We start from the raw sequence: 17752 nt of genomic DNA on the forward strand, positions 1-17752 counted from the left end.
TATAATATGATCCATATAGATAATGAATAATAGAGGGGATAGTGTACACCTTGTCTCACACCAGATTTAACATTAAACCATCTTCCTGTACTTCCTTCAATTCTAACTGCTGACTTATAACTTAAATAAAGACTAAGTATTGCTTGATATAATGCCCCATTGACACCATATAACTGCAGCGTATTGAATAGATTCTCTCTTGGCACCTTGTCATGTGCCTTTTCCAAGTCGACAAAACTTAAATACAGATCTCTGTTATATTCCCATGCTTTCTCGACTATTTGTCGTAAAATGAAGATCTGATCCTGACAGCCTCTATTTGGCCTGAATCCAGCTTGTTCTTCACCAAGCTTTAATTCCACAATTCTTCTCAACCGTTTCTCAAGTATACTTGCATAGATCTTGCCAGGAACACTCAGTAGGGAAATACTTCTGTAATTCTCACATTCAGTTTTATTTCCCTTTTTATATATGGGTACTATTAGAGCTCTACTCCAATCATCGGAAATTCGTCTCTCTGTCCAGGCATTCTGAACTATGCAGTGTAGCCACTGTAAGACTTTTATACTACCATACTTCAACAATTCTAGTCGAATATCATCTACTCCTGCTGCCTTTCCATAATTCAAGCCTTTGATGGCTTTTTTTACTTCAAGTATGGATATGTATTCCTGACTGTATGCCTGTTGAGTGTTTTTTTACCACTGTGCTATCACTGCTTGTTTCATTTAGCAATTTTTTGAAGTAATTACTCCATACTTCAAGGATATCTTTTTCTCCTGTTTTCATGTCACCTTTACCATCTCTAACTCCTTTTACAGCACCCTTTCCTCCATTTCTAAGCTTCTTCAACAACCTCCAGAATATCTTACCATTTTCTTGATATTTATTTTCTATGTTCTTGCTAAAGTCCTCTCATGACTTTTGTTTAGCTAGTTTTACACAGTGTTTCACTTTCTTACATTTGTCTCTGTATTCTCTAAGAGCAAAAGCTGACTTATTTGCCAGGAACTGATATGCTTTCTTCTTTTCCTTCACTGCCTCTCTAACTTCCTGTGTCCACCATGGAGTTCTGACTTTTTCTATCCTTGCAGACAACCTCACCACATGCCTTTCTGGCTGAATCAATCAGGGTTTTCTTCAAGGCTTGCCACTGAATCTCCAAGGTTTGGTTACTGTTCTCAAATATTTCATTAATAATGTTTGTGTATTTTAGTCTACAGTTCACATCTGAGAGCTGCTCAACTTTTATTCGCTTTAAAACTTTCTTACATGTTATTCTTTTCAATATGAAATTCAATTTCATCCTGCTCAAAACTAAATAGTGATCACTTCCAATTTCAAATCCTCTGTACACTCTGGTGTCCTGCACCAGGGAGAAAACATCATTATCAACAATAATATAGTCTATGAGACTTTTCTTATTCCTTGCCTCTTCTCTCCATGAGAATTAATTAAAGTGAAATAATTAAATTCAGATAATTTAATTTTGAGCACAATAGTTCAATATCATATTAAAAAGAAGTGTAATAAAAATTTTAAAAATAATCAAAGTTGAGTAGTTTTTTAAGGTGAACTGTAATCTTAAATAGACAAACATTATTCAAAAAAAAAAAAAAAAACTTAAGTGTAGAAAAATCAGAACTCCATGGTGGACTCAGCAGGGTAAAGAAGCAGATAAGGAAAAGAAGAAAGCACATCGAATGCTCCTGATAACTTAGTCAGCTTGTGCTCTGAGAAGTACAGAGAAAAATGAAACTGGAGTAGAGTTCTCATAGCATCCACCTATCTAAAGGAAAAAATAACTGAATGCAAGAATTACGGAGAAATATCCCTATCGAATATTCCTGGTCTTTATGTAGGTACTTGAGAAGCGGTTAAGAAAAACTGTGAAAGGGAAACTTTGTGAGTAAAACCTGGGTTTAGGCCAAGGGTTGTCAGAATCAGATTCCCAAAGACAGTGGCGAAATGAGAATATAACAAGGATTTGAATCTAAGTTTTGTAGATCTGGAAACTACTATTATATATCGTAAATGTGACATTATATTGAGCAATATATGATCTATATTTAAAGTCAGTCATAATCTATATTTAAGTCAGCAGCTTGAATTGAAGGTGGTACAGAATGGTTTGATGTGAAATCAGCTGTGAGACAATTGCATACACATTATCTCCACTGTCGTTCATCATCTATATGGATCACAATATGAAGGAAGGTGGTATTAAACCAGATATAATTCATATTTATGAATTTAGGGACACAAAACACGTGTTGAAAAGATTATTTTACTGATTAATAATAAAATAATAACTTTACGTTTCGACCCCTGTATTGAGGTCATCTTCAGAAGGATACATGTGTATAAGAACAAGCTACATGCTGTTGCACTCTATACAAGTAAATTACATCTACGTTGTTAACTAATCTTTTTTCTTAGCTTGCCCTCTAGTGAAAAAAAAAAAAAAATTTAATTAATTAAATTAAATAAACAAAAATAAAATAAAAACTACAATAAACTGCTAAAGTCCTCACGTACTAGGATTCTTCATGTAATTATAAGTTTATATTGTTATATTACGATTATCTTCTGGATTTGTACAGTACAGGTTGCTATTGAATGTTCAGGAGGGAAAAAAAAAAAACCTTCACCAAGTCTTCTTGTATTGAGATTTTTCTTTGTGGTTGCTATGAAGGTTGTAGATGGGTCCTCCACATTCTTGAAATTGTTAGACCATCATTTTTATTCAGATTTGGATCATGTTTGGGCATTTCACATGCTTCCTTGAATTTCCGCTCGAATCAGGTTTTGGTGCGGTGTAGGGACTTGGTAACTTTCCAGTCAATTCTGTGGTATGTTTGGAGTGCGTGGTCAGAAAGGCCGGTTTTTCCAAAATGGAGGTATTTTATGTGACGTTTGCGTTCATCTTTTCTGATTGGGATGGTTCGCTCTGTTTCCCTTACGTATGGTATGTTACATATGCAATCTATTTTGTAAACCCCTGGGTGGGCTAAGCATGGCAGGGGATCCTTGGAAGAACTGAGTAGGTGTCTTAATTTTGTTGACGGTTTAAAGGTGGTTTTGATGTTGTATTTGTGTAGTGTTCTGTCTATTTTTTCTGAAATGCCTCTAACATATGGTATAGCAATAGCATTCTTGAAATCTTTTTTGTTATTAGTGGTATCTTTGTGGAGGATCTTGTGAATGGTTTTTATACTGTATCCATTTTTTATAAAGGTACGTTTGATGGTCTCATATTCATGGTTAAGAGCTTGTTCATTTGAACAAATGGTTTGAGCTCTGTGTTTCAGAGTGCTTATGACCCCTAGTTTTTGTGTTGGGTGGTGATAAGAAGTTTTGTGTATGTACTGGCCTATGTGTGTAGGTTTGCAGTAAACTGAGAAGGAGAGACAGCCTGAAGGAAGGCATGTGACAAGTGTGTCTAGGAACGGAAGAGAGTTGTTTTTTTCAATTTCAATGGTGAATTGGATGCGTTTGTGTTGTTTGTTCAGGTGGCTAAGGAATGTATCTAGTGCTTGGCAGCCATGGGGGCCAAATGACAAAAATATTGTCGACGTATCTGAACCAAATTTTGGGCTTTAGGCACGCCGATTCTAGAGCTCGTTGCTCAAAATCTTCCATATAAAAGTTCGCTATTGGGGGGAGAGTGGTGAGTCCATGGCGGTACCCTCTTTTTAAAGGTAAAAATTGTTTTGCCACATGAAATATCCGGAGCGGAGTACGTGGGCAAAGAGGGCCGTGATGTTGTGTGGAAATATGTTCTGTAAGAGTACGATAGTATCATTGATTGGGACATTGGTGAAAAGGGAAGTTATGTCAAAGCTGACTAATAGATCTTGGTCGTTGAGTGTAATATTTTTAATTTTGTTTATGAATTGTTGTGTATTTTTTATGTAGGAAGGGGAAAAAACCTGATATAAGATTGGATATGTAAATCTCAGCTCCTTATTTTATACAGATGATTTACTTCTAAATAAATCTAGTACAAGTCAACAGAATTCCCTAACTAAATTTAATAACTGCTGTAATAAATTTGATATGAAAATCAGCAATAAAAAAACAGACAATGAAAATGGGCAGAAACATCACAAACTTATTTTATCTTGAATAGAGAAACTGTAGAACAAATACAACATTTCAGCTTTTTTAAGCACAATTTTTAGTGAAGATGGCAAACCAAATATGGAAAAGACGACAATTTGCAAAGCACATATAGATAACCAATTTTAACTAATGGATCTGAAAGGTGGATTAGAAATAAAACAATTGATCAAAGACAGAAATCTTATATACTATATAAGATTTCTGAGAAAGAATAGAAGCGTGATCAGATGGCAGCAATGGTTTAATCATATTAAAAATGAGGAATATTAGGAAGGAGAGAACTTGAGAATGTTACCATTCTAGAATATGTAAACAGAGCTAACCTCAATTGGTCTGGTCAATTAAACAGACAGGGAGGAAAAGTTAAGAAAGCAAAAATGTTTTTTTGCCAGATAACTCAAGTTATCTGGCAAAATTATGGTGGGATGTTTAAAATGTGACTATTTTAGCTGATGATTGAGATCATTCTTTACTTTCTTGGGAAGTAGCTAACCTTACAGATGTTCAATTAGGACACATTACATGATGAACTATGAAGCCGGAAATTATGACCAATTCAGGAGAATACTATCCTTGGTCTTATGTTATCATTTACTGCATGGTAAAGATATCCATGATGCATGAGAATCTTGGAAAAGTGCTTAATAAGTATCTGAATGTATGTATCCCTAGAATTGGAAGAATAAATAGGGTGAGAGTGAAATAGATATGCAACCTTCTTTAACAAGAAATTCCAGAAAATAAGAAGTAAATGTGAGACGAATATCCTCAGAATAAAGTGAGAAGTTACAAAATATATATAAAGCACAGGCCAGAAAAGTTACGAGTATAGAGCGAAAAGATAAATCAGATATGAAAAGATATTGGCTGTGCAGGCTAAAGACAATCCAAAAGAATTTTATCATTATGCAGCAAGTAAAAGAAAGAATGAATGTGGAAGAATAACTTTACTGAATACAACTGGTATTCATGTGTCAGAAGTTGACAAGATTGTTCAATTAACGAGTGTTGACTTTACTAAGATACATCAACCAGGTGTACGTAACATAGTGCACAGCTACTACCACACTGAATGGAGAGAGAGAGAGAGGAGTATGAGAATGAGGTTCCAGAGCTGTTACAAAATATGGATAAGAATTCAGTAAATAGGAGCAAAAGGAATATCAGCATGCATGCTGAAGGAATGGTCAGCCAACCTGGCCAGTCACTTCTCGTGTTTATATAATTTGAGTCTCAGATTAGGAAAGATACCACAAGAATGTATGATTGTTCTGTTGCACAAGGGCAATGCAAAAAACAATGCATTTAACTACTGACTCATCAGTATCTCTGGAGTTGTGGTGAATATTTAAGAGGACTTGCATGTGGAAATGGGCTGACCAGCAAGCTGTACTATGCAAGAAACAGCATGGGTTTACTAAACTGAGGGCATGTTTTAGCAATTTGCTCATAATTCATAACAATGTCACATCTGTGATGGATAAAAGGAATGGATACTCTTGGACTGCACTAAGGCACTTAATAGAATACCACATAAAAGGCTATTGCATAAACAGGAGAAAATGAGATTGGATTATATACTCATGACTTGGATAAGTTGATGGACAGGTATCAGAAAGTGGTATACAGCGGGTGTGAATCTGCCAGATTAAAGTTACCGGTGATAGTTTACCACAGAAATCAGTCCTTGGACTACTGTTGTTAAATTTGTACATTAATGATATTGGGAAAGACCTGACAGGAGAAATTTGGTTAGTTTGCTGTTGATGCAAAGAGAAGAAGGGCAATCAGGGCTGGATATCAGGAACTGGATGCTACTGATATCCAGCACTTACAGAATGATTTGAATAGGCTGAAAATGTGGGAAAATGATAATGGCTATTAATTCAGTGTTAATAAGTGTAAAGAAATACACTTCAACATGATGAATTTTCCAATGGCATATTATATTGGCATGGTTATGCTACAAGAAACTGATGAGGCAAAGGATCTTGGAGTTACAGTGGATAGGAATTTGAAGTTCAAAAGTCAACCACAAAAACTGCAAATACAACTCAGAGTATAACTATGATGGTGATACAAATACTGACATGCAAGAATAATGAAGTCATTTTGTCTCTTTACTGTGCACAGATTTGATATCCTGGATTTTGAGGGTGTGAAGAAGCTGTCAAAAAGGTGCTAGATATCCTGTAACACCCTTTCAGAAGTTTATGAAATAAACTTCTGAAAGGGTGTTACAGGATATCTAGCCCAATGAAATTTTTTTGTTATATGGAAGATGGGGACACCCATGGAAGTTAAGCTTATGGACTGTTAAGAAAGGAGGTAAGAGCTAGATTTTTATATTGCAGAGTAGTGAGTGAATGGAACAGTTAGCCTATTGAAGTGGTGGATACATTTAGTGTGAATGAGTTTAAGAGCTTGGTGGACTAATATAATAAGAAATGCCTTAGAAGACTGAAATGAAAGATCTGAAAATATTGGAGTCCTGATAGATGAGATTAAAATGCAGGAAAATTGTTGACAGGAAGTTAGTAGTGATAAAAATTTTAACTTCCTAAGGATACATATCAGGATCTAATGGTGACAGATACAAAGCATTATAAAAGTAATTAAAATCGCATGATGTATACTTTAGAATTAAACTTGAGGACCATGACAATTCTTGGATTTCACACAAGCTTGGAGTGTTTATGTTAATAACCAAGACAAACAGACTAAAGGTAAGGAAATGGTAAACACTAAAAAATTAAAGAAATTTTTTGAACAAAATCAGCAACATGACCTTTGGCTTATGCATGCTTCACAAACTTCAGCGTTATCTGATTATGCTTCTAATAAATAAAAATATTATATGGATTTCCAACCTGAAATATCTGGAGGCAATGATTTGGAAAAGATCTGGATCTTCCCAAAGTTTTTCTTCATAAACTTTGAAGTCCATAGTAAAAACTTATATTCACTAGTAAAATCATTTTACAGGTCTGGAAATGATGACAAATAGTTTATCCCATAATTTTCTTAATACTGATTGATTTAATAATATTTAGGAATTGTTAGAGTTCAGTACTACATATAATAATTAATAGCAGATGTTTAGCAATTCTTCCAAAAGAATTAAAAAAAAAAAAAAACCTTCTCTTTTAGTGTGGTATCATACAACTTAGTTAATCTCTCCCTCTATAAAGCTATAGAATGTTAGTACTGTGGGTGTGCTAGGATTATGTAACCTGGTTCTTAAGCTTTAGAAACATGGTATTTTTTTAAAGCCATGTCAGGTCTTCAATAAGTAGGATGGCGATGATCTCTCATTAGGCAACAAAAAATAGTCTAAAACCTAAATGATTTGACATCAATGCCACATGATATGACCCCAAAAGTCTACTAGTGAGGAATGGAGATTCACTTGTCTAACCAGATCAATGCCTTGTAAATGGAGCAATGGGAATGGTTGCAAACTGTCTTTCAGTTTATTTGGATGAAGAGTATGGCTGACTACATTGTGAAAATCTAAAGGCTGCTATATCTGCAATAGTTATGCAGAGTTCTGATATTTTTCAATATATAAGAAATCAGAGCACATATATAGAAACTGGATATAAAACAATAGCTATAAAGAGTTGACCGTTGATCTGTTGCCAGGTTCTAAAAACACAAATGCCCAAATCTGACTGACTTGGGAAAAAAATTATAAGCTTGATGAAGCAGTTCATCAAAACGAAAATCTTTCTTTTTTTTTTTTTTTGTGATTGGATTTTGAAGTTATTAATAATTTTTAGGAAATAACATGTACCTAACTGAAATATTGACAGTGAGATAATCCACAAAGTCAGAGTCAGATTATGAGTTTTTTAATTCACTTCTTAAACCTCACATCTGAACTATTTCACTAAATAAATCAGAGGTGTTAATAAAGAAGTGTAAAAACTTCATGAGTCACTGTAAAACTGGAGGCTCTAGTGAGGAGTGGAGATTCACTTGGTAAGAGAGAAAAGAAATACAGCCAAATTTCTCAAAAACGATGCCAATTTCATGAAAAAACTCAACTGAAATAATAAAAAAGTGCTTAATACTTAACTATAAAGTAAATAATTATATTTTTATGGAATTTTTTCCCCTTTTCAATTTATGAATATTAGAAAAAATGCAACTTATATGCATAATTAATATAGCAGAATTATGAAAATTCACTTATTAGAACATGGCAACTTCTAAAAAGTTCAAAACTGCATTCGGTGCTTTCAGCATTTGACATACATTTTTAATTTATATTGTATAAACAAAGCAATTGCAAATTATAACAAACTTTACTTCTTGTCCTAAGCGGCAACCAAATTCCTCTGCCACCCGTTTAGCTACAGACATAGCAGCTACTCTCCTTGGCTGAGTACAACCAATTTTGCCCCTTGTAGTAAATCCAGCTTCTGCCAAGTACTGTGTAATTTGAGTTGTTTTTCCAGAACCTGTTTCTCCAATCACAATTAGCACCTGGTTTTCAGTCACTGCCTATTGAGAAATAAATATATTTTAGATATTTTAGACTACATTTATACCAAATATACAGTATACAAATCAGTCAAAGTGTGAATGCTATTTATCAAAATAACTTTAAGATAATTTAGCTTGCTATGTTCAGGGAATATACACAAAGGCAAAATGGACTCTGCATCTAGTATTTATTTATTTTTATTGGGGGGGGCTACTGGATGTAGAAAAATAAAACATGGTGTCGCCACTTTCTTTTTCTATAACTCATGCTGATGACATTACTCATGTCTTCTTCTAGTGACTGCCACATGTGTGTGCTTCGAACTGCAATCATCAGATTCCAGTTCGAAGGTAAAAAAGATTTTTTCATGACACTTGTTTAGGTGGTCTAAAAATAAATTGAGGTTGTTGACACCATCTTCCCAGATGAGGAAAATATCATCAATATAATGATACCAAAATTTTGGTTTAAGGGGGAAGGAGTTAATAGCATTTTCTTAAAAATCGTTGAGAAATATATCTGCGAGAATCGGAGAGTGTGGGCTTCCCATGGCCAGACCTGAGTTTTGTAAGTAGATCTTATTGTCATATTTGAAGAGTATCCTGACTTTATGCAATGGGAGATTAAAGCAAAGAGTTTTTTTGATAATTTGTTCTTGAGAAGATCGAGGACTTCTTGAGCAGGCGCATGTGTAAAGAGAGAAACAATATCGAAACTGGCCATTAAATCTGTTTTTTTAAGTTTGATATCCTTGATTTTTGAAACAAAATCTACAGAGTTTTTAATATGTGAAGAGGAAATTCCAGAAAGATTTCTTAGAAAAAACTCGCAAGATATTGGGAGATGTAGGTAGGAGAGTGTATGCCCTCAACTATAGGGCTGAGTGAGCAGTTTGCTTTGTGAATCTTGAGGAGACCATACAGTTGAGGGATCAAGGGATGAAGTGACCTAAGAGAAAGACAAATGTTTCTTTACTCCAAGGTGTTTTTTAATAAATTATTAGTTCTATTGTGTAGTTCAATCGTAGAGTCATTATTAATTTCTGAGTAAGTATCGCTGTTTAAAAGTTCCAAGATTTTATTATGGTAATCAGACTTGTTTAAGATGACAGTCGCATTCCCTTTGTCTGTCGGAAGAATAACTATGTTACTATTATCTTTTAAAGACTTGATAGCTGTTCTTTCAGTGTAAGAAATGTTGTCTGGTGGAGGTCTAGTTTTATTTATGGTAAAAATTGCTTCCATACAGAGGAGGTTAGCTTCTTTGTTTGGTAATAAAGAAGCTGCCTTTTCTATCTTTGTTAAGAGATGTTTTTTAGGGATGGATGTAGGAGCAGTGACAAAGTTGAGACCTTTAGCAAGTATGCTTTCTTCTGCTAAAGATAGTTGATGGGAAGACTTATTGATAGCAACTTTTTTTAAATAGGTAGAGTCAAAATGAGAAGTTTTGCTATCCTGTATATATGTAAAAGAATCATATTTTCTAATGAGGTTGATTTTATTTAAATTCTGTATTTTAGAAGCTTTAAGAGTGCTAATTTCTTTTAAATAGTTCCAAGATGAACTGTTTAGAGAACAAGATGAACTTGTTTCATCTTGTTCTCTAAACAACATGAAACAAGAAAAAGAGGCGAGCAATTGATCTTGAAACAAAGCTGCAAGTTATAAAGTAACACGAAGTTGGTAAACCTCAATGTGATTGCACATGACTTCAGATGGTCTCATTCTACAGTGATGATCATTTTGAAAAATAAGGATAAAATCCTACAGGATGTGAAAGGATCTGTTTTCATTAAATCGATGATAGTGACAAAGTGTTAAATTGTGAATGAAACTATGTTGTGTAATTTAATTTTTTTCATTCACATTTAACATTGCTTATTATATATTAATCATGATTTGTATAAAAATTATTTATTATTCCTTAATTAAGGATTACTATTTAATTATTTATTCTAAACTTAACCTACTATTAATTTATTAGGCAATATGTGTAGAATTTATAATAACTGAAATATATATATGATGTAACGAAAAGTATTATTATAAATAATTGTATACGTAATGAAAAAGCTGAATAAGTAGCTCAAATATTCTGTTTATTCTTATTTGTGAAAATTTAACGTTATGTAATCACTTATGTAAGAGTAGAGCGTTATGTTACATTAGCGAAATGTTTACGTTCATGCGTTGTCATGGAGACGCATGAAATAAACAACACGAGTCGAATAGAGCATGACCTTCGGACTGAAAGGGTTGGAAAAGAAAGAGAAGATTATTAATTAGAGAGAAGAGAGGAAGTTTTTGCGGAGCGGAAAGGAAGGTAGGATACAAGCAAAAGAAGTAGAAGAAAAGTATAAGTTCTCTAGGGCAGAAATTCATGAGAATAGTGTGTAGAAGTGAGCCAAAACATAATGAATCATATACTTAGCTGCAAGTGAAGTCAGCTGTGTTGTAAAAGAAAATTAATGCCGTAATCGGATAAATAAAGAACTGGACATTCAATGAAAAATTCTGATTAGTTCCAGTTAGTCTAGGATTACGTCTTAATTCTGTGTTGCCCTGAGAAGAATATAATGAATTTATCTAGTTTCAGAAAAGTAAACAAGGAAAGATATCAGTGCCTTATTGATGTGTTTTTGTTTAGAGTAGTGAAGCGCAATTAACAGTAGTTCAGCTAAAATCGCTGAAGAATTTTATTTAATGTGTTCCGCTAGCTCAAATAAGTTAATTTATAAGTGTGCTCGCAATAGATTGATGTATTGAAGATTATATCTGGTAAGAGTAGTCATACATGTTTATTTATTCTAACATTAACTATAGCGTATCTCCGAAGTTCAAGGTCCGGAATAAGTTTGCTTGGAATATTGTCTACCTTGATTAGTGCCTGCTGTGAATTTAAACATTAAGTACAACTGATAGATATGTGCAGACTGATCAAATGAGAAGTTTTGTTGTATTAACTTGAGTTAAGAAAACTTGTAATTTTGAAGCTGTGAATTGCATGTTAAAGTTTAGAACATTGAATTGGAATGAGTGACTTAGCAAGATGTATTAAGTTATTTGTATTGTTTCATTTAAAAGTAGAATTCTTGTATTTGTTATATATCATATATTAAATGTTTTATTTTGTTAATCTAATTATTGTGTTTGCCTGAATTCCTTTTTATTGCACCGTTCATAAATATTCGAATCTTGCGGGAACCCCAAGTGGAATAGTAAATAATTCGGCCTAAACTAATGAGAAGACTGCTAACTTAATTAAGAATTGATCCTACTATTTTATATAGACTAATCTAAAAATAGGGTGGCGCAGTATAATTATAAATTTCTCTACTTTTGGATCGGTGATCAATTTGCGATTAAGTGTTATATTGATAAGAGTGACTTGAACCAAGATGGCGGATTTAGAACATAACATGAAAATAGAACGTCACGACAAAAGCAACGACAAAGTCCTATTGGTAATATGGAAAAGCTACTTGCATCATGGATAGAGAAACTGAATCAAAAGCACATAACCCTTAGCACTATGACCATAACCGCTAAGGCACTAAGTCTCTTCATCATGTTGGAAGAGAAAGTGAGACCCGATTACGACTATGAATTCAAAGCTTCTTCCAGTTGTTTCATTGAAATTCAAGCAGCATCTGAATCTCAATTCACCAGACATGCATAATGTGAATCTATACCGATGAGAAGGCTGCCAAGGAGGTTGTGGAGAAATTGGATAAAATTATTATGGAGGGAAATTATTTACAAACAGCAAATATTTAATACAAGGAGGTCCCATATGGATGAGACCTCCTTGATTTGGGGAAAAAATGCCCGAGTAGAGATTCATCCACAAAAAGCTCAAATCTATGCCTGGTTTCAAAGCTCTTAAAGACCATATTATGATTCTGTTAGGGAGTAATGTGGCTGGATATAAACTGAAACCATTTGATATGGCACAGTGAGAATCCACAAGCATTCAAAAACATTAGTATACTCTTCCAGATCATTATCGGAGCAATAAGAAGTCATAGATGACTCAAAAATTGTTTGTGGATGCCTTAATCAACTATTACGCAAGTGAAATGGAAAGCCATTGTGTGAAAGAAAATGTAGAATTTAAAATTTTATTAATTCTAGATAATGCTCCAGGTAAGTCGTCTTATATCGGTGATTTTCACCAAGTTCATGTTTCTTCCTCCAAACACTACTTCATTGATCCAAATGATGGATCTGGGAGTTCTTGCAGTGTTTAAGACCTATTATCTAAGGAGAACTTTTTCACAAGCTATTTCTGCCACTGAAGGAAATGACCAGACGTTCATGCAATTCTGGAAAGTATTCAATATATATCATGCTATTAAAAATATTGCTGTGGTTTGGGACAAAGTGACCTCTCAACAAGGGACATATGGAAAAAAACATTAAAAAGGTTTGTGCACGATTTTGGAAGTTTTGAAAAAAATTAAAACCTCTGTAAATTGAGTGAAGAAATAATGGGCCTAGCAAACAATCTGAATCTCAAAGTAAATAATGACAACATAGTTCAACTCATAGAAAGTGCCCCTGAAGAGTTGACAAATGAAGAATTGGTCAAACTGGAGGAACATGTTGCAGAAGAGGAAGAACGAAAAAAGGAGGAGGGAAAAGAGAAACAAGAGGTAGTTAAACAATTTACAGTGAAGGGGCTTGCAGAAATGTTCTCAAAATGGCTGAAGACATGGACCCCAAAGTTGAATGCTACTTATTAGTAAAAACAAAAGTACATGATGCATTTGCTTGTTATAAACAAATATATGATGAAAAGAAGAAGAGGAATAAGCAAAGCACATTGGACATTTTCATCAAAAAAAAAAAAAAAAAAAGTTACACCAGAAGAGTTGATGTCAACATAGGAAAGGTAATGAAGATGTGATTATGGAGGAAGATTTGGGTGATTATTCTTATGTTTTACAGTGGCAGTAACACACAGTACAGGTTTAAAATAAGGTTTAAAAATTAAAATGACAGTATAGTAATTATAGTTAAGTCCCTAACCCCCTACAACTCCATTGATTTAATGTATCTACTTAAGTCCTGCAGGATGGAACGGAACCCTGACATAAGTCGAGGGATGACTGTGTGTGTGTGTGTGTGTGTACACACATACAGGTGGTCCTGGGTTGTGGATGAGCTGACTTACGACGTCCCATACTTAAAAATGGACTCCCCATAAGGATAATTAATAATTAAATTAATAATTCAGGAACTGTACCCTTAATTCTGTGATGATTTTTATCACTGAAGCCAGAAAAGCTGTGGTGGATGGCAATGCACTGCAACTGGACATCAATGAATATATGTCATTGACTTACTAGAGTCCCATTCACAAGATAAACCAATGAAGACCTTGTGGAGATAGAGAAGCAGCTGATAGAAACATAAGAACACAAAGAATCAGAAGATCCAGAGAGAAGAAAGTTTACAACAAAAGAATTAGTTGAAGCCTTTCACCTCACTGAAGCAGGATTTGCTAAGCATGAGTAGCAAGATCCTAACATTGAGTGGCTTATAAAGGTTTACCGTGCAGTTAGTGAGAACATCAGCTGCTACAAGGTCATTTATGATGGAAAAAAAAAAAAATAAAGAAAGAAAGAAAAAAGCTGTGCAAACAACCCTAGATACCTTTTTTCAAGAACCAACTTCAGTGGTAAGCTCCCCTCCTTCAGCAACAAAATCAAATCCAGATTCTCTAGCACCATCTCTATCATCATCTTCCGATTAATGTTAGCCTACCTTCTGTTTATGTTCTGTGTTTGTTTGAATTAAAAGGAAGAGTACAATAGTTTGTAACTTATTATTATAGTGCAGGGGTATTATTATTATTACAGTATTACACTGCATTACTATTGCCACATATGAGTCATTATAGTATTATTATTACCGTATATGCGTTGTTGTTCATCAGGGATCCGAGTTTCATACAAATCCGACACAAGCCATTCTCAGGAACGTATCTTCTCCGTAACCCAAAGACTGCCAATCTATATACAATATATTTTGCAGCAATGTGTCTCATGTTCAAAACATTTGACAAAAATGCATCAAACAGTCCTTACAAACATCATGGATAGTTCACCTATGATCTGCAAGGATAGCCTTTCACACTTTTGCAATGTTTTCTAGTGGTGTGCTTATTGACAGTCATCCAGAAAGCTCATTGTGATCAAAAGATGTTCATCCATCTTTTAAACATTTGTACCACACACACAAAAAAGTTTTGCTTTGGCTCATAGCATTATCACCAACTGCTCTCTTAAGCATTTGATGAATTCCTCCAGCAGATTTTCTAAGGTTGAAGAAAAATTTGATGTGGATTCTTCATCATCATCATCAAATTCCTGCCAAGTACCCTCAAGGGGTGTACAGGATATGACAGTACTACATGAAAAAAATTACATCATTACTAACTTCCTATCTACAATTTTCCTCCAAATCAGTCTGTTACTTGTCAAGACTCCAACATTATCAGATCTTATATTTCTATTGTCTAAGGCACTTTGTACCATATCAATCCACCTACATCTTGGTCTTCCTCTGGGTCGTTTTGCTGCCAACCTGGCAGAGAACACTTGTTTTGCTAATTTTTCTTCACCCATTCTATTTAGGTGACCATACCACCTGAGATTAGCTCTGTTAACGCATTCCTGGATGTTGACGATGTCAAGTTCTTTCCTAATATTCTCGTTTTTTAATATGATATTACCATTGATGCCGTCTGTTCACGCCTATAATCTTTCTCAGGACTCTCATATCTGCGGTCTCTAGTCTTTGGTCAACTGTTTTACTTCTGACCCAGCTCTCAGATCCATAAGTTAAAACTGGTTTGAACACTGTCTTGTATACAGCTAATTTGGTGATCCCACTAATTTCTCTCTTATTCCATATGAATTTATTGAATTGACTTCCACCACACCAGCCTTGCTGATTCTGCTGTCTATTTCTATATTTAATTTACCATCTTCAGTAGAAATCGTGCCTAAGTAGCTGAAATGTTTTACTTGTTCCACAGGTTCTCCATTCACAACACAGTTGACATTTTCAACGATTCTGCCTATTTTCATTGTCTTTGTCTTTTTATTGCTGACCTTCAGACCATATCTATTACAGCAGCTATTCAATTTAGTCAGAGAATCTTGCAGACTTGTAGCGGATTTATTTAGAAGTATAACATCATCTGCATAAAGCAAAGAGCTGACATTAACATCTCCAATTTTAATATCATGTTTAATACCACTTTCCTTCATAATATGATCCATATAGATAATCAATAACAGAGGGGATAATGTACATCCTTGTCTCACACCAGATTTAACATTAAACCATCTTCCTGTACTTCCTTCAATTCTAACTACTGACTTACAACTCAAATAAAGACTAAGTATTGCTTGATATAATGCCCCACTGACACCATATAACTGTAGCGTATTGAATAGCTTCTCTCTTGGCACCTTGTCATGTGCCTTTTCCAAGTCGACAAAACTTAAATACAGATCTCTGTTATATTCCCATGCTTTCTCGACTATTTGTCGTAAAATGAAGATCTGATCCTGACTGCCTCTATTTGGCTTGAATCCAGCTTGTTCCTCACCAAGCTTTAATTCCATAATTCTTCTCAACCGTTTCTCAAGTATACTTGCATAGATCTTGCCAGGAACACTCAGTAGGGAAATACTTCTGTAATTCTCACATTCAGTTTTATTTCCCTTTTTATATATGGGTACTATTAGAGCTCTACTCCAATCATCGGAAATTCGTCTCTCTGTCCAGGCATTCTGAACTATGCAGTGCAGCTACTGTAAGAATTTTATACCACCATACTTCAACAATTCTGGTCGAATATCGTCTACTCCTGCTGCCTTTCCACATTTCAAGCCTTTGATTTCTTTTTTTACTTCAAGTATGAATATGTATTCCTGACTGTATGCCTGTTGAGTGTTTTTTACCACTGTGCTATCACTGCTCGTTTCATTTAGCAATTTTTTGAAGTAATTACTCCATACTTTAAGGATATCTTTTTCTCCTGTTTTCGTGTCACCCTTACCATCTCTAACTCTTTTACGGCACTCTTTCCTCCATTCCTAAGCTTCTTCAACAACCTCCAGAATATTTTGCCACCTTCTTGATGTTTATTTTCTATATTCTTGCCAAACTCCTCCCATGACTTTTGTTTAGCTAGTTTTACAATGCAGATTCTTTGCTCCTTAAAATCTGCCATTTCAGCCAGAAAAGAAATTGCTATTACAATTTTTTTTAAATGGAAATTACACATAAAAGAAAGTCATTAATTGTATTTTCATATAAAATTTTTGTATGTAATAGCTTAATCACAAGGCTTTGTTAAACCATTGTGATGAATGAAATATTACATCACTGTGTATTGATGTATATCTATCTCTGCATATTGGCAATTTTGAATGATGTTTGAAGTGTGACATCATGTCTAGATGTCGATCCATGACCATATAGGGAAGTTTCAAGAGATGTGCATGAGTACATGCAAAGTCTGGCCCTTTAAAAGCTCCAGTGTAAGGAAGGATTTCATCTTTGAGTTCTGCCTTCTCTTACCCGGATCTGCCACTACGTGAGGTCCACTGTCAATCATCAAATGAAGAAGCTTCTTATGTCCTTAGGCTCCTTCAGTCCAGTTCATTCCCCGGATTCACCTCCATGAGAACTCTGCTGTTGATCATCAGAAGAGAGTGGCCCATTGCTGCCATAGGAACCACTCTTTGCATGGCCAATGCCATCATGTGGTTGAATTAAGGGTTCAAAAGGGTGCAGAATTATTGATGGCTCAGACAAAGACGTTCGACGGGAAATCAAGAGAGAACGAGCAGAAAGGAAGAGGACAAAAGATATGTGTAATCGACAGTGCTAAATGAGAATATTCTAACGACTGCAACTAATTGTAAGTACTTAGATATATAACGATTCTGAATGATTCACATCTGGTGTGTCTCTGTTCGCAGCCTAGTGCGACAACGTAAATAATTACAATAAGATTGTGTAAGCTAATATAATAATAGTAAGAAAGGTATTGTTATGAAATAGTTTAAATTAATATTAACTTAAGCTCCCTCAAGGTATGCTTTACATTCAA

The 17752-nt window shown here is 34.5% G+C and overlaps 1 protein-coding gene across 2 annotated transcripts in view; it reads right to left on the bottom strand.

Moving 5' to 3' along the window:
• The window catches only part of pea (ATP-dependent RNA helicase pea), a 319525-nt gene that overhangs the window by 96199 nt on the left and 205574 nt on the right, over positions 1–17752 (bottom strand). For both annotated transcript variants that reach the window (XM_090402685.1, XM_090402684.1), the window contains exon 15: positions 8440–8634. In XM_090402685.1, the coding sequence (XP_090258811.1) occupies positions 8440–8634 (195 nt within the window). The remainder of the gene's footprint in view (positions 1–8439; positions 8635–17752) is intronic.

The sequence above is a fragment of the Typopeltis vanoorti genome, chromosome 13, assembly GCF_054136105.1.
Source record: "Typopeltis vanoorti isolate ZY-2024b chromosome 13, IOZ_Tvanoo_1.0, whole genome shotgun sequence".
Classification (NCBI taxonomy): domain Eukaryota; kingdom Metazoa; phylum Arthropoda; class Arachnida; order Uropygi; family Thelyphonidae; genus Typopeltis; species Typopeltis vanoorti.